A 26,670-nucleotide genomic window follows, 5' to 3' on the forward strand; every position below is an offset into this window, starting at 1 on the left:
TTCATTATTATGTTTATGATAAGTTTTGAAATTTTGGAAATGTGGTCTTCCTATTACATTCATCTTCAAGATTGGCTGCTTTGGGTCTTTTACATTTCCATATGGCTTTTAGAATCAGCTGGTCAATTTCTGCAAAAAAGAGACAGCTGGGATTTTAATAGAGATTATGCTCAATCTGTAGATCGGTTTAGGGAATATTGCCATCTTATGCCCCCCCCCCCCCCCCCCCCCGTTACTTTTCTTGGTTTTATTTTTTTAGGTATTGCCATGTTGAACAATGTTAAGTCTTCCAGCATATGAACACAGGATGTTATTCTTTGAACAGTGTTTGATAATCTTGCTCTTTTGTTAAATCAATTCCTAAATTTGCTTTTTTTTTTGCTAATATAAATGGAATTCTTAATTTCATTTTCAGTTTTTTTTGCTGTTGCATATAAGTACAATTAAGCTGGGTGTGGTGGCACACACCTATAGCAGGAGATTGCAAGTTTGAGGCCAGCCTGGATAATTTATTGAGACTTTATCTCAAAATAAAAGGGCTGGCAGCGTATCTCAGTGGTAGAATGCTTGTTTAGCATGCATGAGGTCCTTGGTTCAATCCCCAGTAGCCCAGTACTACCAAAAAAAAAGTACAAGTAATTTTTTTATGCTGATCTTCTATCCTGCAAGTTCAGTAAACTTGCTAAACTTATTTAACAGGTTTGTGTATGTGTTCCTTAAGAGTCTCTCTTTATAAGATTGTGTTATCTGCAATGTAATTTTACTTCTTTCTTTCCATCTGAGTACCCTTTATTTCATTTTCTTTCTGCCTAGAACCTCCTGTACAATGTTGAACAGAAGTGGCTAGAACAAATCTCCCTCCCTTATTTCTGATCTTAGGGGAAAAACTTTCAGTCTTACATTGGTTATGCTGTTATATGGGATTTTTATAGATGCCCTTTATTTTCTTTGCTGGGCTGGGGTGTAGTTCAATGATAGAGTGCTTGTCTAGCATATGTGAGGTGCATGTTTGATTCCCAGCATCACAAAATAAATACACACACACACACACACACACACACATCTGCTGTTCTCCAAAGACGACATATTCTGTCATGCCTATACACTTTGCATTATTTCCTTCTCCTCCTTTCCTTGGCAAACTCAAGACTTCTTGGAAGATTCAATCTAAATATCTAAGGAACTTTCCATGACTGTCTCCTATAGAGTGTGACCTTCTGGTATAGTCTGAATGTTTGTGTTCCTCCAAATTTATATGTTAAAACCTTCTCCCCAGTATGATAGTATTGGGAGTTGGGGCTTTTGAGGGTGGTTACAGCATGAGGACCCTACTATTATAAAAGAATTAGTGCCCTTATAAAAGAGGCCTCTGAGCTGGTTGCAGTTGCATGTGTCTGTAATCCTAGTGACTTGAAAAACTGAGACAGGAAGATTGCAAGTTTGAGACCAGCTTCAACAACTTAGCAAAACCCTGTCTTAGACTAAAAAATAAAAAGCACTGGGGATGTATCTCAATGGTTAAGCACTACTGGGTTTAGTCCCCAGCACCACCATCCCACCCCAAGAAAAATGAGACTCCTGATAATTGTCTTGTCCCCTAAAATGTGAGGATGCAGCTAGGTGCTATATAGGAACCAGAAATTTGGTCCAGACACCAAATCAGTCAACACCTTGATTTTTGAGCTTCCCAGCCTCCTGAACTGTGAGAAATTTCTTTTAGTTATTTTCTTTTTTTATATTTTATGGTGCCTTGCACATGCTAGGCAAGTGCTATATCACTGAGCTGCACCTCAGCCCTTTTTATTTTGAGACAGGATTTCATTAGGTTGCCTAGATTGACTTTGAACTTGAGATCCTCCTGCCTCAGCCTCCTTAGTGGTTAGAATTGTAGGCATAAGCCACCATGCCCTGAGAGAAATTTCTGTTGTTTGTAAGCCATTCAGTTTTGGTATTTTGTTTATAGCAACCTCAACAGACTAACATCTTTTCTGCTCAGAGCTGCTCTAGTACTCTTAACATTTCTCTGCATTTTCTATAGAGCATTGTAATTATTTGTCCCACAGTCTTTACCCAGACTGAGTGAGGTCGGGTGGGGACTGTGTGCTACTTTAGACCTGAGACCCACCAGACGGTAGTAGCTAATTTGTGAAAGTTGGTTGCCAGGCTAGGCTGACTGAGAAGTCATGTAAATACCCTTATATTGCTTTATATAACTTTTTTCTTATTTTTTTTTTTCATATAACTTTTTAAGTTTAGAAATGTACCCTGTATATCCTTTTAATTTTATTCCCAATAGTACATTATGGTTCCTAGTTATGAATTTAAAACATTTTTAAAGTCCATGATACAGTCATTACAGTCTCTTCAAGAAAGGTAGTCATTTCTCTTATTTGCCTGGAAACAATTTCCTTGTAGTTCCTGGGGTACCTAATGAACTTAATTTTAGACAGTGATACTTTCTCTCGTGACCTTTATAAATATTTTCTGTCTGGCATGCAGGAGAAAGATCGCAGGCTCTCACTTCTCTGAATCTAGTATTTACCCATCACATAACCTTAAATAAGTTACCTACTTCTCCATTTGTAAAAGCCTAAAAAATGACAGTTCTTTTTCATGGAATTATTAGTGAGTATCCCATGAGATATGTGGTTGGTGAAGTTCAGAGCAACTGACAAGATGCCAGTTGTTTTAGCTATACATATTGACCTTTTCTGCCTAGAGTAGGAGTTGTTCAGGGACGAAGCATTGTATCTTCCTGTGCTTTACTGATGCCTCTATTTTCTTTGTCCTTATCTCTGGTGGAATCAGAAAATCTTGCTCACTTTTACCTACCTTCCACACAGAGGCTACTAGCTTTCTGATTATTCTTTTTTTCCTTTCCTGAAACTTTTTTTTCATGTTTTTACTGGTTATGTAGAAATATCCCTTTGATCTATTCCTTGAAGAATATATTGAGCAGTATCTTTAAGATATAAAGAACTCTGGCTTTCAGGGACTTTTTTCTTTCTTTTTTTGTGGTCCTGGAGATTGAACCAGTAGGTGCTCTACCACTGGGCTACATCCCCAGCCCTTTTTATTTTTTATTTTGAGAGTCTCATCAAGTTGCAGAGACTGGCCTTGAACTTATGATTCTCCTACCTCAACCTCCCGAGAAACAGAATTACAGGCATGTGCCATTGTGCCCAGTATACATGGACTCTGCAAAAAGTTCAAGAACTTTCCTATCTACCATTCTGTTGCACAATGTCTGGAGTTAGAAAGGAATATGATCTCTTGTTTCATCCTTGTCGAGCTAAAATGTCAACATTGGAGTCAATTGAAACCCAATGGATATTACTTTACACATTGTATGCTGCAGGATGTTTAACTGTGAAAGACCCAGAGTAGGGTAGGAACAGCAGCCAGAAGATCTGGGTTAGAATCCTGGCTCTGCTATTTAATGTTAACCCCCTTTATTTCTCCTTATACTCCATTTTTTCAGTAGTAAAGCAGGGATAAAAATATATTGGGGGTTGTTCTAATTAATTAAATGAGGAAGGTCCTGATGAATTCTCTGGTAGCATTCTTGAGAGTCTAGTAGCATGGCCTGATTCATAGAGCTTGGGCCTCAGATGTGATCTGGCAGAAGAGAAAGGAACTCTGGGGTTGCTGGACTGTAGGTTAATGGACCTTTCTTTTCTGGAAGGAACTGGCCTCAGGACTTCCATTTTCCTAAGAATCTCTTTCCAAAGACCAGTCTAGGAAAATCTCACCCTTTCCAGCCTCCAGGAATTTGTTCCTCTTGGCCTAGAGTTAAGAGCATTATAGAAGGGGCTGGGGATATAGCTTAGTTGGTAGAGTGCTTGCCTTGCATGCACAAGGCCCTGGGTTCAATCCCCACCAAAAAAAAAAAAAAAAAAAAAAAAAAAAGGAGTGCTATGGAGGCATTGAAGCCCAAGGGCTTCTTGCTTCTCTGTCACCTTCAAGAAGCAGCCTCTTGGTGCTCCAAACCACTAGCCTCTTTTCCTCATTAATAGTCCTAGTGTTTGATGGATTTTAAGCTCCTTGAATGGTGGCCTATGACTTAGTATCCAAGATGGCTCTGCTCCGTAAATCTGTCACAGGAAACACTTATTGAAAAAATGAACAAATATTCAACTTTTCAAACATCTACCACTTCAGACATTGGTGTTTCAAAGTTGAATAAGATCCATCCTGAAGGAGCTCACCATACTTCAAAAACATCTTGTTCAATCCTCATAGCAATTTCCTTGAAGGAAATTGGAGGTTAAGAGATTTGCTCAAAGTAGTAAAGCCAGGCCAGGGCTAATTGGATAGGTAGGCCCTGACACTAAGGTGGAAGTTCCAATTACCTGCTGCCACCTCCCAAGGAGAGTCCACTCCTTACTGACAAGGGAAATGCCCAAATGTTAGGGGTAGGGAAGGTGGCCATAGTATGTGGTGCTGAGGTCTAGCTCTGGGACATCTCCACTCTGACACATTAGCTTTGTAACCTTGGGCAAGTTACTGAGTCTGTGAGCTCAGTCTTCTCATACGTAAAAAGAATAATACTATAGTGGATGTCCTTTCTTTTTACCTGAACAACATCCAGTCCCACTTATGGTAACAGTGCCCAGGTTTTGCTTTCCTCTTCTTAGTCGTAACAGAGGTGGGAGTAGCATGTTACTCAAACAAGCCAGCCATGTGCTTGCTGGAAATGAGTTTTCTTTTTTTTTTTTTTTTTTTTCGGTACTGGGGATCAAACTCAGGGCCTTGTGCTTTCGAGGCAAGCACTCTACCAGTTGAGCTATCTCCCCAGCCTGGAAATGAGTTTTCCCTTGATAAAAATGTTAATGGTCCTGCTTCCTGTATTAGGAGACCTTTCAACTCCTGACTTTTTATGGCTAGGTCTGCTTCTTCCATTCTCACTATCAACCTGCCCTAGTACACCTAATAAATTCCCATTTTGTCTGAATTCATCAGAGTCCATTTTTATTGCTTACAACAAAACCTCATTGATCCAAATACCTACCTTACAACTGTTGTTAGGATTAAAATATGAAGTGTGTAAAGCACCTAGTGCAGTCCAGGCAGCAGAGCAAGCAGTAAGTGAAGATAGTTGTATAAGTTAATTTTGGGGGGCAGGGCACAGGGAGGGGGAGAGGAGATTGTTAATGATTTGTGTTCCACTGAGAAGCCTTTCCCCAAGAGACGGAAGGACAACAGCAGGGAGGGAAGTCCAGGCTGTGATATGCTCATTTATTCAAAATGTCTTTATTGAAACAGAATGATAGAGCAAGAAAGAATGAGGTCTGGGAGGATGTCTTTGGGCACAAGATGGAGCCCAGACCCATGGTTACAGTGTGGAGCTCTCTCCCTGTTCCCTGACTCGCTGAGGACATGAACACAAAGCAGCAGGGAGGAGATGGGGGTGGGGGTGGCCCTTGGAGCTCTCCTCCATGGCTGGTGTGAGGTGCCTTGGAGCCTTATGGGCAGCCCTGCCTTCCTCTCTCTTCCTGGTCTCCTTGCCAGGGCCCTGTGCCATCTTTCTATATGGGCCAGCCTCACACCAGGGTGCTCAGAGGCCGCTCAGAGGGCAGGATTGGGGGTAGCAAGCAGTGGGACATGGTCACAGCGGTTAGGGGGTGGCTGCCGCAGTAGGGAAGGCCGGCGGCACAGCTCCCCATCCCGGAGCACCTCAGGCAAGAGCTTGCGCTTGGTCTCTGGCAGAAGCATAATGCTGAGGATGCAGAGGAGGGCACAGGCCGCCAGCACCACGTGCTGCAGGAAGGCTCCATGGCCCATGTGGAGGCGCTGGGCTGGACCACTCAGCCCCCCAAGTGCCCCCAGTGCCATTATTAAACCCAGGCCACGGCCCCTGGGGGAAGATATAGGAGACACTCAGCCAATAGCTGTGAGTCTCACCCCAACTATTCTCTAGCAGCTTCCTTCCATCCCTCAGGCTTTGTCCTCAATAAGAGGCCTTGAGGCCTGGCCCTGCCCCTGCCCCTGGAAGTACCCCTCTCTCACCGGACAGTGGTGGGGATGACTTCAGCAGCAAGGAGAGTGCTGAGGATAACTGCAGCTTGGGAGGAGAAGAGCCCAAGGACAGAGAAGGTGGTGATGGCAGCCTCGTTCAGATCTGGAGGATCAAGAGGGATGACATGAATGGTGGTGGGGAGATCATGCCTGGCCTAGTCCCTGGTGATTCCCTTTGCTCTTAGATCCGATGCTCTATGTGGGCTCTGGGCATTCACTAATTGGGGGAACAGACAGGGTTGCCTGGCTAGGCAGAGGCTTGTGGAAGCTATGGGCAGGGTCTGGGTCTTGGGAGGCCTGTGCAAGAAGTAGTGGCTGAGCCTATCTGAGGCACCTCTGTTAGGGTTCCCTTGTTGAGCCCACACCATGGGGAAGGGAAGATGCTCACAATCCCACAGGCCCAGCAGGACCAGGGAAGCAATGCCAGTGAGGGTCATTGATAGAAGCAGGATGCCCCGACGGCCAAATCGATCCACGGTGACCCCCAGGAAGACACAGGCCAAGGCTGCTGTGCCACTGGCCAGCAAGGAGCACAAGTAGAAGTCTGATGGGCTCCCTCCTCCTCCCACAGGCTGGTAGCAGTGGCGAATGGCGTGGGCAATGAAGCTGTGACCAGGGGTAGGGAAGGACAGAAAAGTGTCTGATTTACCATCTGCAGCCTTCCACATCCCTGGTTATCCTCTATAGGTCTTCCAGCCTTCCCCACCCAGGCAATCCCCATCCCAGATACTGGGCTGGCCCTCAGCTCTGACACTCAGGCTCACTTGGTGAAGCCCAGGATAAGCAGGTTTTTCCAGATGTTGCGGTAGTTGAGGAGGGATGCGAAGGAGAAGGTGGATGTTGTAGGAAGAGGGCAGGTGTTCTCCAGGTCTTTGGGAAAGGACAGAGAAAGGAGCTTAGAGACAGCTAAGAATCAGGATCCTCCCACATGGGGGTGGGGTTCCTGGGAGATGGCACACAGGCAGAAGGCACCTGTCCTATGTGCACAAGGTGTCACCCATAGAGAGCCCTGCCTCTTACCTTGCAGGGCCTCTTGGGCTTCTTCTCCCAGCATCTGCCCATGGGGCCGGTTCCGCTCAGCCAGGATCCTCAGCACAGACTGAGCTTCCTCAATCTGCCGCTTCACTATCAGCCATCGTGCCGACTCCAGAAACAGACCAGGCCAGCTGAAGGCAGGGTGGTGGGGTACAGTGAGGCTTCCCCTCTCCTGACCCAGGGCTAGGAAAACTCCCACCTCTGAGGGACTGAGACAGGCCTGGACCAGGGGCAGTTGAAGAAGAGGAGGGTTCTCTGGGCTAAGAGCTGGACTGGAGGTAGAGATGGAATGGCCAGGCTACACATGAAGGGCAATACTAACCCATAAAACAGGAAGAGGATGCAGGGAGCGGTGATCATTCGCTGCAGAAATCGCCAGTCCTTAGAGACAAGGGCCAGGCCCAGGAACAGGAAGTGCCCTCCCACCCCCACCAATTCCCCTGCCAGGGCCACCCGAAGCCTCTGGGTTGGGTCGCACAGCTCCAGGCCTAGAGATACAGCAGGGACAAGGGAGAAGGGAGAGGCCAGGGAGGAAGGAGACGAGAGGAGAGAGGGAGGGAGAGAGGAGGACAGAGAGCTAGGTCAGACCCTGAGCAGAGGTTGCAGCCATCACCTCCCACAGACTAACCTCTAGGTGGCAAGGAGCTGAGAGATTGTGCAGTCCTCTCTCCTCTCCTGCTCAAACCTAGGAGGGGTCTAGGGTCAGTCTCCCTGAGAGTGATCAGCATTTCCAGTTTACAGGCCTTTCACATCAGGTCTCCTGTTTGACCTCCATCTCATCCCTTGTCCAAGATCACATACCTTGTCAGGAATTATTTTTAAATAAGGTGATATTCCCTGACAGCATTGCTGTAAGTCCAGGGCAATACTTTAAAGATTGTGGGGGGAGACAGATGTGAGAGAAGCAGGGCCTCTGGATACTTCAAAAGCCTGTCTAGAAAATACAGCTGATTCTGGGTAGCTGAAATTCAGGGCTGAAGAAGGGGCAATGGGGACCCCAGGGATATAGAAAGGCAGGTGTGAGACCCAAGGGAGGGACATCTGGCAGGGTACCACTTACGCATCAGGTAGACACCGAGGTCAACTCCAGCAAGCAAAAAGCCCAGGAGGAATCGGAGGGCCATGACGCCAGTGGAAGAGCCTGCAGCAGCTCCTCCTACCCCACAGGGGCCTACCAGCCCCAAGGTCAGCAGCACAATCCCACGCCGGCCAAACCTGGAAAGTGAGGAGGGCTTCTGGTTACCTAGACTTACTGGAGGGAAGATGTCTTGGGTGGGACCCAGCTGGCCATTTCAAAGCTAGTGGTATGAGGATAAGGCTCCCAGAGCAAGAGTTGAACTGAGACTAGAGAAGATGAGAAGGGAGAGTACCATGTGTAGGTGATGTCTGGCTACTAGGCACTGGGATATGGCTATGGTTTGTGGGAGGTGGAACGATTGACTCTTGGGGCTATTTGTCATAGGGCATTTAGGCTTAGATGTGAGGTTGCCCATAGGGGGATGGGATATTGCTTTGAGGATTTGGGACCATTGATCTTTAGGGATAGAGCTATTGGTCAGTAGGAATGGAGCTTATCTTGTTCAAACTAGTTAGAGATGATATAAGGGGTTGGAGCTCCTCATCTGTGGAGGTAAGGCTACTGGTCACTCTTGTGTGTGGGTATAATTTTGGTCAGTGAAGATGGAGCTATTGCTCTTAGGGGCTGAGTAATTGATTTGGGGGATGAGAGGGATGGGTACTAAGTAGGAGATGGAGCTATTGATCCATGAATGGGTCTATTAATCTATGGGGTAGAACTTTTGACCAGTGAGGATGAGACTATTAATTTTTGGAGAATGAAGAATTGGTCTTTGGGGATGGAACCATTGATTCATGGTGCAAGGGTCTTAGTATCCATATGGATGGGTATTCAAGGGCTGAATCTATTAATTCATGGGGATAATCATTAAGTATGGGGTCATAGGCCAGGGGAGATAAGACTATTGGCAAATGATGATGGTCACTGACAACAAGTCAGCGAGCACAGGGCTACTAATCCTTAGGGGATAGACTGCTGATCTTTGGGGATAAGACTACTGATCTATGAAGATTGGGGGTCACTGGTCATTGGAAAGGTAGCACTGATCCCTGGGAACAAGGTCACTAAACCAATGGGGCAAGGTCATTTTTCATGAGGATGGCTTATTGGTTAATGTGGCTTGCAGCCCTAGGCCTGCCCCCAGATTTCTGATTTTAGGAGACTAAATTATTGATCTTCGGTAATGAGGGCCATAGGAATGAGGCTACTGGCCTGTGAAAAAGAGGCCATTAATGAATGGGGATGGGATACTGACCTGTAGCTTTAGGATCATTGGTCCATAGGTGTCTATTGGGCAGTGAGAATGGGTATTAATTTTTTTTTTTTTTTTTTTGGTGCTGGGGATCGAACCCAGGGCCTTGTGCATGCAAGGCAAGCACTCTACCGACTGAGCTATCTCCCCAGCCCCAGGTATTAATTTTTAAGGAACTGGAGTATTGAATGTCAGGATGCCTTTGATCCATGGAAGTTGAGCTATTAATCTACTTAGGTGGGGCTGTATCAGTGAGGATGAGTAATCCACAGGGATGGTCAGTGGAGTTGGAGTTCCTGATCAGTGATGATGGATGGTGTCAAGAAGAAGAGATGGGATTTTTGATCTATGGGGAGAATTACTGGTTGGTGGGGACAGGCAGTTGATGAAGCCATGATTTGTGAAGATGGGAATTTGGGTCTGAGAGGATCTGAAATCCTGAGGATCTATGAAGATGGCACTAGCAATCTATGAGGGGTGCTCTTGAGATCAATGATGCCTGACAGTGGATTTATTTAGTGGTAGGCATGAAACTATGGGTTATTGCAGATGAAGGTACTCTTCTTTTGAGATATCTGTTGATCCATGCGGGAGGGACCACTGTTCAGGGTTGGGGTTGTTTGTAAAGTTGAACTAGTGGTCAGTGGGAATGGTGCTGTTGATATTTAGGAATTAACACTGATATTTAGGAATGAGTCCATTGAGATGGAGCTAATAGTACAGATGGGCTATTAGCCAGTGGGGATTTAATCTGTTAATCCATGAAGATGGTAAGGGAGGCAATTAGGGTGAGAAGGACTACAGAGGAAGAAAGAGGACTTAGTCATAAAGACAGGGTTTTTGTTTAGGGGATGGGACTATTATCTTTGAAGATGAGGTCATTGGTCCATGGATATGGAGCTACAGATCAGTGGAAATGGTCCATGGAGGTCATTCTGTGCAGAAGAGGTATGTAAGGTGCATTTCTTGATGGGGAGTGAAGTTGAGTCAGGGGTAGGTCATTGAACGGAAGTCCAGAGAAGGCCAGCTGAGTCCAGCGAATTGTCCTCGATCTTTTGCAAACACCAGCTGCTTGGGCTAGCTTCCCTAGTACCCCCTCCTCTCTACCATCCCGGCCCCCACGACAGCCCTCACCTGTCTGCGGGGTAACCCAGGAACAGGTAGCCGGAGGCAAAGCCCAAGATGAAGAGGATCTGCTCCAAGATCACCTGCCAGCCCAGGTCACACACCAGATCCCACTGGGGATGTGAGAAGGGTGCAGCAGGTGTGAGGCCCCGCCCTTGCCGCCCTAGGCCCGCCCCCAGACCCGAGGCCCACCTATCTCACCTGGCCGATGGCGTTGGTGGTGAGCACCGGCAAGCCATTGTAGTCCCAGTCCTTGAGGCAATGGTTGAAGTCTGGTGGGGCGAAGCCGCTGCACGAGGGGTCTGTACTGGTGGCGACGCGGCTGACTGCGCTGGCTGCTAGGGTCGCGCTGGCGACGCTAACGCCGCTGGCATTGGGGGGCTGCTCCCAGCCAGAGGCGTTGGGAGGGAAGGCCCCGTAGTGGCAATGCAGTGGGGGCGCCAGCGTGAAGATGGGGTCGGAGGCCAGACCCAGCGCCACGAAGAGAACCGGCAGGCAACAGAGGCCGAGCTGCAGCTGCTGGCCGCCGCCCAGCGCCCCCACCTGGGCGAGCAGCGCCTCAAAGCTGAGGGGGCCTGGGGGCACGGCCAGCGACAGGCTGCTGCCCAGCCCGTCGCCGCCCGCATCGCCCTCCCCCTCCCGCTCGCGTTCGCGCTCACCCTGCAGCTGCTCGGTGGGCACCGCATCTCCGAGTGTCCCGACCTGCTGTGGGGCGAGGTGGGGAGTTGGGGGCAGAAGGGTGAAGCGGAGAAAGTCACAGAGCAAGGGGAGTTAGCCGGTGGGAGGCTACTCAAGCTAGGGCAAGGAACGCAGGTAGGGACAGGGGGATGCGCGAAAGGAAATGCCGGGCGTTCAGCGGGGACCAGGCGGGGTGCGGGATAGAATGGCGTAGCCCCCAGAGGCGCAGGCACTTACTCCGTTGGAGCCGGGGGTGATCTCTACGGTGCTGTCGATTTTGCTGCCGCCCCCGCCATTAGGCTCTGGGGTCCCGGTGGCCACCCGGGGAGCCAGCTTGTCGACCACAGCGGCCCTGCTGGCCCACGCCAAAAGGATGCACTATCCTCTGGCCCAGCTGCGCGCCGGGTGCCCGGACACTGAGAGCCCAAGGGACCCCGATCTGCAGCTCTGCAGCCTCGGGCGCCTCCTCAGTCTCTGCGATCTCTGCGCTGCTTTCCCCTCCTCTTCCTCTAGACTTCCCTCCCCTTCCCACGTCAGCAGAACCTTCGGTCCAGACTCTTCGTCAGAGAGAGGAAGGGGGGCCAGGGCCCAGGGGAGGGAGGGGCTGGGGGCTCTGTCTTCCTTCCCTGGGTCTGCGGGCCACTGCGGTGAAAAGGGAAAAAAACTGAAGGATAGTAAGTAACTCAGACAGAAGCCAGAGGGTTCTCCTTCACTTCCAGTTCTTCCATCATCCATTCATCCACTCCTTCATTCATCAGTGAAATTTATTAAGTACCTACTATGTTCCTTCCAGGCCTTGTCTAGGCTTTGGGGATAATAGAATGGACAAAACCGCCATCTGTGGCGGGGCAGACATGTAAACCAGCAATTGTAGTCCGGCTTATGCATATGGAGGACTGGTTTGGCACTGTACTCAGCTCTCTAGCTTCAGTCCTTTACAAGGAGACCACTTCTCTAGGTTTCACCACTCCATACTGATTGAATCTCCATCATTTTTCAACAGTATTGGCACTCTTGATCATCCCTTCCTCTTTCTTTCCTTTATTCCTTTATTTCCTTTCTTCCTTATCTGCTAAGTCCCACATTCCCTGGTTTTCTTTCTTCTACTCCTTTTCTCCATGCAGGCACATCCTCCTATTCCTTACCATTATTCTGGTCTGCAATCCTCAGAGACTTGGTTCTGGACCCTCTTCTCACCTCATACTATTGTCTCCACTTTGGGATCTCACCCATTCCCAACATTTCAATCACCACTAGTACAAATGATACAAACCTGAGTCTCAGATTTACCCTCCAGTTCTCACCCCTTTTCTGAGCCCAGGATCCATTTTGGATAACTCACAGGGACCTCAAATTCCATATGACCAAACTCATGTTCTTCCCCACTATAACCTGGTCATCTTCTAGTGCTTCCTCCTTCAAGGAATGGCATCATCCAGTTTTGGCCAGTTGCTCAGGGGACAGACCTTGAAATTTCCTCTTAACTTGTCAAATCATTTACAAAATCCTACCCATTCTACTTCCTATATAGTTTTCAGATATTCTGCTTCCCTTCCATCTCTACTATTACCAATACTGCAGCCTTCTAATTCCCAACTGGATTTCTGCATCCTCTCATTTCTACCCCTCCCCCATCTATTACTTATGCATGCACATGGAATGATCTTTTTAAAAATGTAGGTCTGCTGGGCACAGTGGAGCACACCTGTAATCCCAGTGACTTGGGAGGCTGAGGCAGGAGGATGCAAATTCAAGGCCACCCTCAGCAAATTAACAAGGCTCTAAGCAACTTATTTCAAAATAGAAAATAAAAATGGCTGGGGATGTAGCTCAGTGGTAAAGCGCACCTGGGGTTCAATCCTCAGTACAAAAAAAAAAAAAAAAAAAAAATCTTGTGTGTCTGTTCCAGCCTATCACCATGAAGATAAGTGTCCTAGACAGCTCACAAGCTCACACATGCTGCTGCATGCCTGGTCATATGCTCTATGCAGCTCTGTTTCACTTCTTGCCCCAAACTTGCTGCACTCCAGCCACCTGGCCTTCTTTCAGTTTTTGCAATGTCACAGGGTCTTTGCACAAGCTGGTTCTTATACTTAGATGGCTTCTTAGTCAAGTTTTCCTCATCCTTCAGCTGTCAGCTCAAGCATCTTTGCCTCAAAACCTTCCCTAACCCCTATACTTGCTACTCAGTGGAACTGAGGGACCAGCAGCACCCATATCATTTTTTTTTACAGACTTTCTTTCCTTTATTCCTCAAACAATATAGTATCAACAGGTTAAGCACCCATCTCATTTGAGAGCTTATTAAAAATGCACAATCTCAGCCTCACCCAGACCCTTGAATCATTTTCTGTATTTTAATTAGACCCCCAGGTGTATGTACATTCAAGTTAGAGATGCATTTCTCTGATTTTTACACTTGATAGGCATTTCATTCCCCAATCCCAGGTAAGGGCTAGGAAGGGCCATGTGTCAAGTAAACTAGGTCATTCCCCTTTCTCTGCACCCAAGCACCTTTCACTAGTCTCCTCTATTTAAATTTCCCCAATACAGGAAACCCTTCTTTTCTAATACATCAAGACTCCCACAACTTCCCCTCCCTCTACTCCTTTTAGCTTTTCTTCCAGAGTTACTGCAATGCAATCACAGCCAACATACCTTAGGGATTTATTGTCTGTATCTTTGACTTGGATAACACTCTCTTAATTTTATGTGGTGCTGGGCTGTTCACATGCATTTTCTTGGTAGGTCCTTATAGCTACCCTGTCAGACCATTATGATCCTCCTCACATTAAAGCTAAAACCAAACTCAGAGGTGACTGGCATGATTTGCCCAGATATATAAGTACATGGCAGATCTGAGACTTGAACTGCAACCTCTGACTCCAATTCTGGGCTCACCTATTGAAATTCTGTCTGGGAAATGGGAGAGGCTTTCAACACATAGGGGTGAACTGTTGATCCCAGAATCTGGAAATTTTTTCCTTGAGAATGAAATGAGAAGGGAGCCCAGAATGGAGGAGGCAAATTCATAGGGTGCCGAGGTACTAAGATTGTGATTGAAATCTAAGGTGCCCCTTATGTGGTTACTGTGCTAGGTTATTGGGAATGCAGAACTGAAGCCATGGGTCTGTGGCAAATGGCTGGAGCGATACCCCATAGAAACCACAAGCTCTTGACTTCACCAAAGTCTTGAGGACTATGGACTTCCAAGCCATTGTACTTATCTGTCATCTTAGGTCCCCTAGAAGACAGTTTGTCCAGAGGAGTTATCAGTAGGAAGCCTGGGAGGAGTGTAAGGGGCTAGACATTTTTGGAGTCACCTAAGTAAGAGGTACTAGTTAGCCAGCAGCAGTTTCTGGTTGGCCAGAGCTGGCCTATGGTGCAACACTGAGCTTAGGTGTGTAGTTGGAGTGACCTCTAAAGAGGCACTGAGGCCCTCAAGTGGCCAACTTCTCTCCACATTTGCACCTCTCTAGTGACATCATCTGATGAAGGTTTGATCTCCAAGTCAGCAAACTGGGCTTACCTTCCTGGAACACTAGTCAGATTCTCTTGGTTGGTTCTCTTCTTTCTCCAGGTGTCATCTCAGGCCTCACTCCCTAGCCTTCCTACCTAATGTCCCTCCAGTGGTCCTCTCTTCCCCTTGCTCACCTCTTCTCGTTGCCCTGTTGATTTCCACCACCAAGCGTCCATCCTGGTTTGTTTGTTTGTTTTTGTGGTGCTGGGGATTGAACCCAGGGCCTTGTGCTTGTAAGGCAAGCACTCTATCAACTGAGCTACATCCCCAGCCCCCTGGTTTATTTTTAATGCACTTATTTTAATGACTTGTTGATGTCCACTCAACCCTCACTAGTAAGGCACATCATTCACCACATACCAGAGAATTCTCTCTGGTCCTGAGAACCAGTTCAGTGCACAGATGTTGAAGGAAGAACCCCCGCCCCCCATGGATATGGCGAGTGATGCCACCCCCACCCCCATCCCCACAGCACTCCCAAGAAGCAGAGTCAGGGAACCAGACCACAGGGTTTATTGAGATGCACACCCATGCTCAGGCCAACATTCCTGCCTTTAGAGGGGAGGAGCCCTCTGGAGTGTCCCAGACCTTCACATTCTAGGCAATGTCCTCTCACTGTCAGTTAAGTGAGGAACTGATTGATGTTCAGGAGCCAAGAAACAGGAAGGGAGAGAGGCTCTGTATGGTCCCAAGTTCCTGCTACTTGATTCTTGGTGCCCTAAATTTCCAGAGGTGGGAGGCTGTGCAGTGACCTCCAACCCTGGCTGGTAAGGAGGAGAGTCCAGTTCCTCCCTGCCTCAGAGGACCTGGTGCCTACCCCTGACAAAGCAGGGAATAACATTAAATATAAATAATTTATACAAAATGGCTCTCATACAAAAAGCTGTGGGTTGGGGGGAAGAGTTGCCTCTGTAAGAGGCTGAGATGACCAAAAGGGGCAGGAGAGGGGGAAGATACTCCCCTTCCCTAAAACAGCCCTCCATCCACCCAAGACCTGCAGGGGGCGGGGAGTGGGGTACGCCCAGGCAGGGGAGGGGCAAGGATGTGCCAACAGACCCTCAGGGAGCCAGACTAGTGAGCAGGGTGGTGAATCGTAGGGCTTGCCCTGACAGTTCTGTCACACACCGTGCCATCTCCTGGGTTGCAGGGCCTGACGGATAGCCCAGGGCAGCCCCCTTAACTGCCAGCACAGTGGCCTGCAAGGCGTGGCCCAGGGCTGTACCTGCAGTCCCGACCTGCGTTCGCAGAGGGGCAGAGGCTGCCAGCCGACCCAGAGTGTCCCCAACAAACACCAGGCGGTGAGCAGCCACCACCACTCGCTTGCTGTGGGGCACGAAGAGACTCGGGGGCTGCTTGGCTTGGGTGCTGGACATCAGGGCTGCCACAGCCGCCTGCAGCGCTGAGTAGTGGCTCTGGCACTGCCCTGCATAGAAGTGCAGGAGCTGTAGGTCTCCGGTGGACAGAACCAGCGGCTCCCCTGGGGATGGGACCTCCTGAGGGACGAGAGGGGGTCAGTGGGGACATGTTCCTCGTTGCCATTTCCTCCCTTCATCCTTCCGTTCTTCCTGAGAGCAATCCCTTCAGCTCTTACCTCCCACTGCTCATCAGAAAATTTAAATTCTTAGTGGCAGTGAATTGCCCAGACTCAATGTCAGACAGTTCTGGATTCAAATAACCTCAAACCTGACTTCAAACAAGTCTCTGAACTTTTTTGGTTTCTTATTTCAAAACCAAGATGTGTAGGCCTGGGCACTTCTCAGTTTATATCCAAAGGACTTAAAATCAGTATACTACTGTGACACAGTCACATCAATGTTTATAGCTGCTCAATTCACAATAGCTAAACTATGGAACCAAACTAGATGTCCTTCAACAGATGAATGGAAAAGAAATTGTGGTGTATATGCACAAAGGAATACTACTCAGCCTTAAAGAAGAATGACATTATGGCATTTTGCCAGTAAATGGATGGAACTGGAGAATATCATGCTAAGTGAAATATGCCAATCTCAAAGAACAAAAGGCCGAATGTTTTCTCTGATATGTGGATGCTAAATCACAGTAAGGGGAGGTGCTAGGAAAGAATAGAGGTACCTAGAATTAGAGGGGAATGAAGGGAGGGGAGGGGGTTTAGGGGTAGGAATGATAGTAGAATGAATGGGACATCATTACCCTATGTGCATATATGATTACAAGACTAGTGTTACTCTACATCATATACAACCAGAAGAATGAGAAGTTATACTCCATCTATATATGCAGTGTCAAAATGCATTCTACTGTCATGTATAACGAGAACAAAGAGAGAGAGGGAGAGAGAGAGAGAGAAAGAGTAGGGTTGGGGATGTAGCTCAGTGATAGAGCACTTGCCTAAGTTGTGCAAGGCCCTTATTCTATCCCCAGCAACACACACACACACACACACACCAAAACAAAGGACAACAACAAACAGGGAGTCTAGTACTGCACTGTCCAATATAAACATAATGCAAACCACATGTGAAGTTTTAAATTTTTTGGTAGCCACACTAAGAAAAATAAAAAGAAATTGGTATATTTTCTCTAACTCCAAATATTAAAAATGTTACAGTCCCATGTTATCAATATGAAAATTATTAAGTTATTTCCATAGTAAATCTTCAAAATCCAGTGTGCATTTTATATTTACAGCCTACTTCAATTCAGACTAGCCACATCTTGAAGATGTGGTAACCACATGTGGTAACTATATTGAAGAGTGTAGTTCCAGCATGTATCTAACAAGGCTGTAGTGAACATTACTTGAGAAAATAAATAAAAAGGGCTTGACACAGTGCACTCACACCCTAAGCAGTATATGAGCCTCAGTTATCACTGTGATTGATGTTGAAGCATGCAGTGTGCCCAGCACAGGGTCTGGCACTTGGTAAATACCCAATAAATGGTTGTTCTTGTGTTACACCCATTCTAGATAGAGTGGAGGAAACTAATTCACTTTCCTGAGGTCCAGAGAGATTAACTGATTGCTTTGGGTCCCCCACTTCTTAGTGGTGGAGCTGGGATTAGGAGCCAGGTCTCTTAGTAACCCAGGAATTCACAGTTGGAAGGAGCCTTAGAAGTCACTGGGCCCAGTTCTGACCCATAATCCAGAAACTTTCTGTTCCCCTGGTTGCCCAGCTTTGATTCCTCTCCAACACATTCTTTCCCCTCTTTCTGAATGTCTAATATCCTCTTCCAAGTTCCAGCACCTTCCTGTTGAATTCTAACTGCTCTCTACTCTGTCCCTGCTTCATGTGAACTCTAACCCCATCCTAATCTACTTCCCTCCATGGTTTGGTTAATACTCCTTCCCCCAAGTGCCAGCTCTCTTTCCCCAGACCCCTTCTCTAGCACGCCTAAGAGTTACCTGCTGCTCTGGCAGTCCCCTCTCCAGCAGTCTGGGATCCTCAGGGAAGGCTTTATCCAGGAGTTTAGATCCCTGAGCTTTATCCATGCCCTGCAGAGGGGATCAGGTCTCAGTGTAGGGGTGGTGGCTTTCCCAGGCCCCCTTCTTTTCTGAGTTCCTTGACTCGGGAGGGAGCGCTGGTGTTCCCAGGCTGGATTAAGGGGGAGTGTGACACTAGTACATGTGGTAAGGCCAAGAACTGGGGTTCTAGGCCACAGCATGGAGGGCCAGGGAGAGGTGAAGGAGGATGGCAGGGAAACTCTGCCCCAAGCCTCCCCATTCCGTCTCTTGGGGCATTTCTGGGTGTGGCCCAGGAGGAACTCACCTTCAGGTGGACGTAATCATACTCCTCAGTTATTGGGATGCCTTCATACTCATTGTGGGATCCTGTTGGATTGTCCTCCACCTCCCTGCCCTCTGGATCTCCCTCGACCTTGGGGCCCCCAAAGCCAGGCAGGCGGGGTGGGGGTGGAGGCAGAGGCCGGTCCTGGATACTGCCCTTTCGGCCTGGGGCAGGAGAGGGAGCCGGAGAAGGGCTGGGAGCCTCAGGGACAGGCAGGGCAGGCAGAGGGCGCCGGGACAGGCTCTCAGCAGAGGGCAGCCGAGGCCTGTGTGGGGGTGGAGGGCTTCGGGCCAGGAGCTGGGCCAGGGTGTCCAGTTCACTGGAGGCTGAGGCTCCTGGGGGCTCTGGAGAAGGGGGTGCCTCCGGACCCAGCAGGGGCACATCGTAGATGCCCTCATCAGTGTCCCCACTTTCCCCGTTTGCCAGCAGTTCTTCAGGTGCTTCATACAGGTTGAGGAGGGCTGATGCCCGTTTCAGGTTGGAGGGGGCAGCATAGAGGGGGGGCCCTGGTTCCCGCCCCCCTTCCCACTCCAGATCCGGTTCCAGCTCTGTGGGTGGCTTTGGGGCTAGAGGTACATCGTAGGGAGCTTCATCCTCCCCAGGGTGCTGCTGGACAACCCGAGTCACAGGATGGGAAAAGGAAGCTGGGGAGTCATAGGGGTCATTGGAGGGAGCTCGGAAGGCAGTGGGAGGCACATCATAGACCTGGAGAGAGGGAACAGTGATTCACCCTTCAGTTCAGCAATGGACCAGCCCTGAGGGTGTTTGTCCCTTACCCAAAATACACAGACCTTTAGCCCTCACCTCCAAGGCATCTCTGGGAGCAGACAGCTGGATCCCATTGCCTCTGGGGACCTTGTAGATAGAATCAGGGGAGGGTTGGCAGGATCTAGCCAGAGGTCCTGAGGCAGGACAGGGCCGAGCTGGGGGTGGTACCACATACACCTGGGGGATTAAAATAGGTGGGTGGGTCTGCAGGAGGGGGCTGGTGAACCATGTTAGACTTGGAGGAGCTTAGAAACCTGCCCTGCTGTGCTGCCGACAGGGACACAGAACTAACAGGCAGTACAGAGACTTCAGGGAGCGCAGGGGAGAAGAGCAGTGATCTGGGGAACCTGCCTGGTTGGCTGGCTGCAGGTCCAGGGGAGGACAAGGGGTCTCCAGGTTTGGAGTTTGGGGGGGCTTCAGCTCTCACCTCCTGTTCCTCATTGCTGTGTTCTGGGGTTGGGTGTGGTGAGCCAGGCTGGGTGGGGGGTGTTGTGGAGAGGCTGGACTTGGGCGCTGGGCCAGCAGGAAGAAGCTTCACTCTGTTGGCAGGCACAATGCCCTGCTGGCCATGCAGGGAGCAGAGACACCAGCCGTCCAGTCCACCAGCACCCTCCTTCTGCAGTACCCGTAGAACGTCCCCTCGGCGGAAGGACAGCTCCTGGGGGGACTCAGCGGTGTTGTCGTACAGTGCCCGGGCCAGTTGGGCCTAATAGGTAAGGGGGAAGTGAGGAGAGGGTCTGTACACATCTATCTGGTCATGGGAAGACTCTTTAGAGCTTCCCATTCCCTATAACAATTTGACTCCTGACTCAGCACTGATGGGTCCTGCCTTGCCTCTGGCTTCATTACCTTTGCACTCCTCTTCCGTAATATTCTGGCCTCAGGACCTTTGTACTTACTGTTTTCCTTACCCAGAATGCTCTTCCCCTGCTTTCATCCTTTCGATCAGCTTAAAAGTCTCTTCCTCCTTCATCAATGTTTGCCCCACCCATTCTCTTCATTTCTACCATTGTTTCTTTCACAATACCTTATATTATTTGTCTTTTTTGTTATTTTAAAATTATTACTAGCAATTTCTTCCCTGCACAGTGAGCCCTTACTTCTTCTTACTCTCTGTAATAGGGCCTCACCTGGAACTGGTCCTCAGTAGACATTTTTTGAATTAATTTCTCCCAAAGCACATTAAGAGCTCTTGCTAAGGTCTCTCATGGAATCTCCTTCACCTTCCCTCTGTCCCCTAGTCATTGCCCCTCACATGCAAAAGCTTAGATTAAGCAGTTGCAAAACCCCCCCTCATTCTAAGGGAGATTGAGAAAAGCCCCGTTCAGGCACTGCCTAGGCATACATAATATGAAAGAAAACAGAAACCAAAGCAATTGTTTTGTTCTTAGTCTGAGCAAATAAGGTTCTACCAGGAGAGGCTGAGGTTACCATGGTGAAAAGTGCATATGCTCTAGTGTGTGCACAAGGAGGGGGGCTGGCAGGCCAACCAGGAACAAACATCTATCTCCCATTTCCAGTCCTGTCTGGAGCTTTTTCCATTGGAGTCACAGCTCAGGTCAGACACAAAAGCTAAGTGGAGATGACATTTCCACCATGCAAGTCTTTGCATTCATCATTCCATTTAATTCTCACAACAACTTTATGGGGGAGGAACTAGTATCTCCATTTTGGAAAGGAAACTGAAGCAGAGAGGTTAGTGCTTTGCCCAATGACACATGGCTGGTACAGTAGTGGAACATGATTTGAAGCCCAGGCTGTTTGATTTCAGAGCCTGAACTCTCAGCCACTTTACTCCATTGCCTTTCCATAACTGCAGATACATGGATTTGCTTATTTTTGTTTTGTTTTGTTTTAATGGTACCAGTGGTGGAGTCAAAAGGGTCCATGACTCAAAGGTGAGTCAAGCACATATCAAGTCTTCCTTATGCTCAATTTCCCTTTGCTATAACCCTTCATGGTGCTCTTGTTCCAAGACATGCTTTGGCAGAATCAAAACTAAACCATTCAAAATGTCAAAGTATATTATTAAAGGACTGTGTCTGTTGGTAGGAACTTGGGCAATGGTGGCATACACAGCAGTGTTGGAGAACAGCTTCTGGCCAGGTAACAGTGTGATCTGACTAATTCAGCAAAACCCCTCAAGCTAAAGATCTCAGGCAGGCTGCCATGATACCCTGGGGAGAAGGAAGCCCTGCTCAGACAGCTCTAGTGCATGCTCCTCTTGGTTGGTGTTTTCTGCTGGTGGGCAGGAGTTGTCCAGCCCTTCATGGCTAGGTAGTTTTAACAAATGGACTCCTACTCTTGCTTGGTTCCAGATGGATCCAACTATTTTCTTTCTTTTTGTTTTTTGATATTGTTTTAGTTGTCAACAGACCTTTATTATATTTATTTTTATGTGGTGCTAAGGATCGAACTGAGTGCTTCACACATGCTAGGTAATTACTCCACAACTGAGCCATAACCCCAGCCCCTATTTTCTGATTGTTTTGTAACTCCTAAAGGATATTGTCCCACAGGGGGAAAAGAAATTTAAAAATATGCTAACCAGACAACACAAATTCCTGGTTGGCTCCACACTTTTCTTCCTAACTGTAAATTATAAATCAGTGTTTTGGATCTAGTCAGGGGATTAAAAGCAAAGTTCAAGAGGCAGATGGACCCGGGGTTGAGTCCTGGCTCTGACCCTTTTTAACTGGGTAGCTGTGGGTAAGTTGTTTGACCTTTCTCAGCCTCAATTTCCTCCTTTGCAGAATTCCATCTCTTTATCCAAATACTGTTTTTTGTATAATGATAGTAGTGACCTCCCAAGGCTGTTGTGAGGGCTGCATGAGATAATGCATTAAATAACCATGACAGCCAGGTATGGTGGCATGAGCTGGTAGTCCTAGCTACTTCAGAAGCTGAGGCAGGAGGATCCCTTGAGTCCAGGAGCTTGAGATCAGCCTGGGCAACATCGACCCCATCTCAAAAAACAAAAATGTGACAAAGTTTAGCATAGGGCCAGTTGTAGCAAGTGCTCAATAAACACTAGCATTATTAAGGATCCTGTGAGCTTACTCAGCATAAATATCACTCCCTCCCCCACAAAAAAATATCTACTTCCTGGGACTGCAAACTTCCTGAGCCATCACCTTATACCCAAGTACTTCCTGAGGATCTCCCCCTTTCCCAGCTTTAGGCTAGTGTCTTCTAGTCATCATGATTGAGGAACTAAAAGGGATCTGGGAAGGAGCCCAAATTCAACAGGTCCTTAAGAGGAATGGGAGGGTGGGGGTGGGCGGCTCTGTTCTTCTCTTTCCACTCTCACAGTTCTCCCCTTCAGAAGGGATCAGAAAACAGGTGTTACCCTTGCTTTCCCTGTAAATTCGAAGCAGGGCCCAAGGAAGGCAGAAATTGGGAGTTGCCTGAATTCAGAGTACTTGAAGTGCAGGACAGAAAGCAGAGGGGTGGGTCAGTGGAGAGCTCCTCCCTGTGTTGGGTTTGAATTCTATCCAATGGGGCCAAACCTCTGGGCCTTGCAGTTGTAGAAACCCAGGCCAGAGCTACTGATAGAATGAGTGATGATGGGTGTGGCCCCCTGCTCTATCCCCTAGAAGCTGCTAGGGAATGGTTCACTTAATGGAAGTGGCAGGGGGCCACTGTGGCTTTCTGAGAGGCCGCCTCCAACTGTCCCATCATGCCAGCTGTCTCCTCCCTTTGTCCTCAGTCTCCGGAAAGTGGCCTGAGGCAGACTGACATCACCTCCCCTCCTCCCTCTATATTCTGTCTCCCTTGCCTGATCACCCTCCTTTGCTCTGTTTGCCTCCTTTCCTCCATCCCTCCTCCAGAGATAGGTCTCCTATGTCCTTTGGCTTCCCATTTTTCGTGAGCAGCTCCATCCTTTCAACCGTTTTTACTTTGCTTCCCAATCACAGATCCCTGCCAAACACCAGTGGCCATCTGTTCCCGCCCAGAAAGGAGCAGATAGGACTGGGGCTACCCTTGCCCCCTCCCCTCCATCCAGCAGCAACCTCTAGAAAGAAAGAACCTAGGGAGGGGGAGGAGAGGAGGGGCGAACCCAGGAGCAGAAGGAGCAGGGGATGAGTGAGAGGGAGAAAGGAAACAAAAGTGATAGGACACAGCCTCCTGGAGAAGAAAGGGATCGATCAAGAAGAGAGACAAAGAGAGGGCAGAAATAAAAGCCACTGGAGTGCAGGCAGGCTGGGGAGTTTTCTGCCCCGCAGCCTCCTCTCCCTGGTGGACTCACCGACGTGGCAATGGCCATGGCTTTGGCCTCCAGCGCCGCCTGCTTCAGGCCAGGCTTGATTTTGCTGACTTCAGCGGTGGCTGCCCCGCACCATGCTTCGCGGCCTCCAAGCGAGGAGGCCACCTCCGGCTGTGGAGCTTGAGCAGTGGCCTCCGCCAAGGTTGGAGGAGGAGAAAGAAAACCCACAAAACTTCCCAAATGGGAGGCAGCTTGGCCAGGCAGGAGGAGGAGAGGGGCGGGCCGGGGCGTCGCTGCGGGACCTCATCCAAGGGGCGCGCTCTGTACTGTCCCCACGGCCTCCCGGGGGCCTCTGGGTTGGCCAGGCCCCTGGAACTGCCTGCCCTAGGCCACCGAGGCCTCGTTGGCCCGCATGGGCCGAAATATTCGTTACTGGGCTGGGCGGGCGAGGAGGCGGGATCTGGGGCTGCTCTCGACGCCTGTTCAGGCCGCTCAGGACAGCCCTGAGGGCTGGGAGAAGCCGCCGGGACGGTTGGGCTGGACGAGCAAGTTTAGGGGTCAACCCTTTCCACCCGCTGGCCGCGCCGCGGAGCAGGTATCCCAGGGCTGTGGTCGTGGCGGCCCCGGGCACTGTGACAGGACGCGCTGGCAAGGAAGACGAGCGAAGACCTAGCCTTTTGTCCCACTTTAAACTCGCCCAAATAGGCGAAAGGAAGCCAGGCTGGCGCCCAAGTCCTCCGACAGCGTGGCCGTAGGGCTGGGTGGCCGGAGTGGCTGTTTTCTGCCCAGAACCTTGCACCCGCGGCGATGAGGCGGGTTCTCGCCCTACACGCTAGCTTTCACGTCCCCGGGGGGTCTGGGGACGCCAGGCGCCCGGGTCACAGCAAGCAGCGCACAGGTACAACTCAAAGTGGCGGGACAGCCTTCCCGCGCCCAGGGAGCAGAAGGGCCCAGCTCCCTTCCACCTTCGGCCCCGGGGTGCAAGGCCGTGAGCTCCCGCCCCCACCCTCGGCCCGGGCACCCGGCGTCTGCCCCGATCGCACGCACCCTTGGCAAGGCCCCTCGGCGCGCCCCAGGGGTTGAGGCAGCTCCCAGGTGTCTTTGGGAACGAAGAGAAAGGCCACGAAGCAACAGAAGGAGAGGCAGGGGCAAGGGTCCTGTGGGCTCGCCTAGGATTAGGTCGGGGTGGGGACACCAAGAGGGCTGGGTAGGCTTCGGAGTGCCGCGCGTGGCCCCCGGGCTCACCCCTCGCTCGCGGCTCCCCTTCCCTCCCCTTCCCGGGTTCCGGGCTCCCTCTCAGTGCAGTTCTTTCTCCTCCCCTCGGGCCCTCTCCTCTCCTGCGCGGGGCTCAGTCCTGGGGATTAAGAGAAAGGAGGGAGGGGGAAAAGGGAGGGGAAGGGAAGGGGCGGAGGAGAAAAGGGGACGATCCTTCCAAAGGCGGGTGTTGAGTTTCAGCTTAGGACCTTGGGGCCAAACTGCCGGTCCCTGTTCAGCCCCTCTCTCCGGCTCCTGCTTCCTCTGGACCTCTCGGCAGACCTCCGGGTGGTCTGGTCTTCTCCCTGCTGGGAGCTTCGCTCTCCCCGCCACGCCCCCACTCTCCTCCGCCAGCCCCGCGCCTCTCAGTCTCCTTTTCATTAGCCCCACATCTGTCTTTCTCTTGGGGAGGGAGCGCGCTCCTTCCGCCTTGCTGGGGTCCTTAGCCGAGCCTCTTAGCTCCTTAGTGCTGCCTCTGCAGGGGTGGCAGGTTTTACCGGGCTGTTCTTTCGGGGCATGGGCCAGGAGTCTGGAGCTGGATGGACGTGGATTCTGGTCCTGGCGAGAAAACACGAAGCCTTACCATCTGGATCTGCAAGACGGGCCGGTTGGGCGGCCTCTTGGCCTCCCAGCTAGTCTGGGCCTGTCGCCCTTTCTCAGCCTGCCTGGCTCTTGTTGCTTCTAGAAGCAGGGTTGGGGACCACAGGCACAAAAGGGCAGAAGTCTTTCCAGAGTGTCTGCAGATCTAGCTCCCAGGAGTTTCAACTGAGAACTGGGCTCTTAGCCTCCTACATCTCTCCTATCTGCCTCCCTCCAACCACCCTGCTTCCTGGATCTTTCTTTTGGAGCACACATCAGAGCCTCCAGTGGCTTGGGAGAAGCCTATATTCCACTTTTGAGGTTCCTGGTATTTAAAAAGCAAGATAATAATCAGAGTTGAAAAACTGTAGTGTATTTTCAATGTTTATGTTTAACAAACACTTCAAACATAAAATAGACAAGGGCTATATGCATAATCTCATTTGGAGATAATATCAGAAGTCTAATTTAAGGCCCTCTGTGGAGGAGAGGCCTTGGTACTGCCCTCCACCCCCATATTCTGCAGGCTCACACATCCATGTTGCTCAGCATGTGGGGAAATTCCCTGTCCCAACCCCTTCCTCACCCTATTACTTGGGTACCTATGAAGGAGCCCCTGCAGAAGGAAGAAATGTGGAGTCCTTGGGGTGGATTAGTGGGAGATTCTGATGTGGACGTGGGGTCAAGCAGTGTTGGCCCTGGGCTTGGTTGTCAGTGATGGAGTGCAAACCTGGTCAGGGCATGGGTCTAGGAACTTGGAATAGACTGAAACTCCATCAGGACATAGAGGAATTTTTAAATTTACAGATACAGCTGAAGGGAGAGCTCCCCCATCCCAGCTCCAGTTTGGTTAGAGGTGGTCACTAGGAAAGTCTTTCATCCTACTCCAGATCCCAGCCCTGGTGGGTCTGGCTGTCAGGCCCACTGACATGCTGCTGCTAGGGAGAGACTGGGTATAATCTTTGCTCAGGGTCTGCCAAGGCAAATTTGGGGTCAAGGGGAGGTGGGTAGGATACTCTGTCCGCAAAGATGAGTGCTTTACCTGGCACAGGAAGGTAGATGGAAGCTAGAGGAGGCTAAGAGCCAAGGAAGCTGCCAGGACCAGGCAAGATAGTGCCTGGGCAGTGTAGGTGATGGACAGCAGAATGCACGCCAGCATGAAAAAAAGACTGTGCTTCTGGAATGCCCAGGCATGGAATGGAGCCAGTCGGTCTTGGAAGTGAATACTGGTTTATTAGCTGTGTGACCTTGGTCAAGTTATAGACAATCTCAGAATCTTTTTTTTTTTTTGGTACTAGAGATTTAACCCAGAGTGCTTTAACCACTGAGCTACATCACCAGCCCTTTTTATTTCTTATTTGAGACATGTTCTCACTAAGTTGCTGAGGA

At 49.6% G+C, this 26,670-nt stretch overlaps 2 protein-coding genes and 1 non-coding gene across 4 annotated transcripts; all 3 read right to left on the reverse strand.

The window, feature by feature from the left end:
• Nucleotides 1-5,229: 5,229 nt before the first annotated feature.
• On the reverse strand, nucleotides 5,230-12,546 carry Slc22a17 (solute carrier family 22 member 17). Its single transcript, XM_047539379.1, has 11 exons — nucleotides 12,529-12,546; nucleotides 11,424-11,564; nucleotides 10,710-11,213; nucleotides 10,518-10,621; nucleotides 8,114-8,268; nucleotides 7,376-7,541; nucleotides 7,039-7,184; nucleotides 6,783-6,888; nucleotides 6,407-6,624; nucleotides 6,010-6,121; nucleotides 5,230-5,857 (listed from the first exon to the last, which is right to left on the reverse strand). The coding sequence occupies exons 1-11, from the start codon at nucleotides 12,544-12,546 to the stop codon at nucleotides 5,569-5,571; spliced, it is 1,959 nt and encodes a 652-aa protein (XP_047395335.1). The 3' UTR covers nucleotides 5,230-5,568.
• Nucleotides 12,547-14,902: 2,356 nt separating this feature from the next.
• Trnav-uac (transfer RNA valine (anticodon UAC)) lies at nucleotides 14,903-14,976 on the reverse strand. Its single transcript has one exon. It is a non-coding gene; the product is annotated as a tRNA-Val (tRNA).
• A 232-nt stretch (nucleotides 14,977-15,208) lies between these two features.
• Efs (embryonal Fyn-associated substrate) lies at nucleotides 15,209-25,252 on the reverse strand. 2 transcript variants are annotated; one of them, XM_047542431.1, is made up of 6 exons: nucleotides 23,491-25,252; nucleotides 19,669-19,947; nucleotides 19,278-19,418; nucleotides 18,456-19,178; nucleotides 18,092-18,181; nucleotides 15,209-16,199 (listed from the first exon to the last, which is right to left on the reverse strand). In XM_047542431.1, exons 1-6 carry the CDS (start codon nucleotides 23,506-23,508, stop codon nucleotides 15,765-15,767), a joined length of 1,686 nt encoding a protein of 561 aa, XP_047398387.1. In that variant the 5' UTR covers nucleotides 23,509-25,252; the 3' UTR covers nucleotides 15,209-15,764. The 2 variants fall into 2 exon arrangements, with proteins under 2 accessions (XP_047398387.1, XP_047398388.1); XM_047542432.1 differs by lacking the exon at nucleotides 19,278-19,418.
• Between the last annotated feature and the right edge of the window lie 1,418 nt (nucleotides 25,253-26,670).

Source organism: Sciurus carolinensis, chromosome 2 (assembly GCF_902686445.1).
Source record: "Sciurus carolinensis chromosome 2, mSciCar1.2, whole genome shotgun sequence".
Lineage (NCBI taxonomy): Eukaryota > Metazoa > Chordata > Mammalia > Rodentia > Sciuridae > Sciurus > Sciurus carolinensis.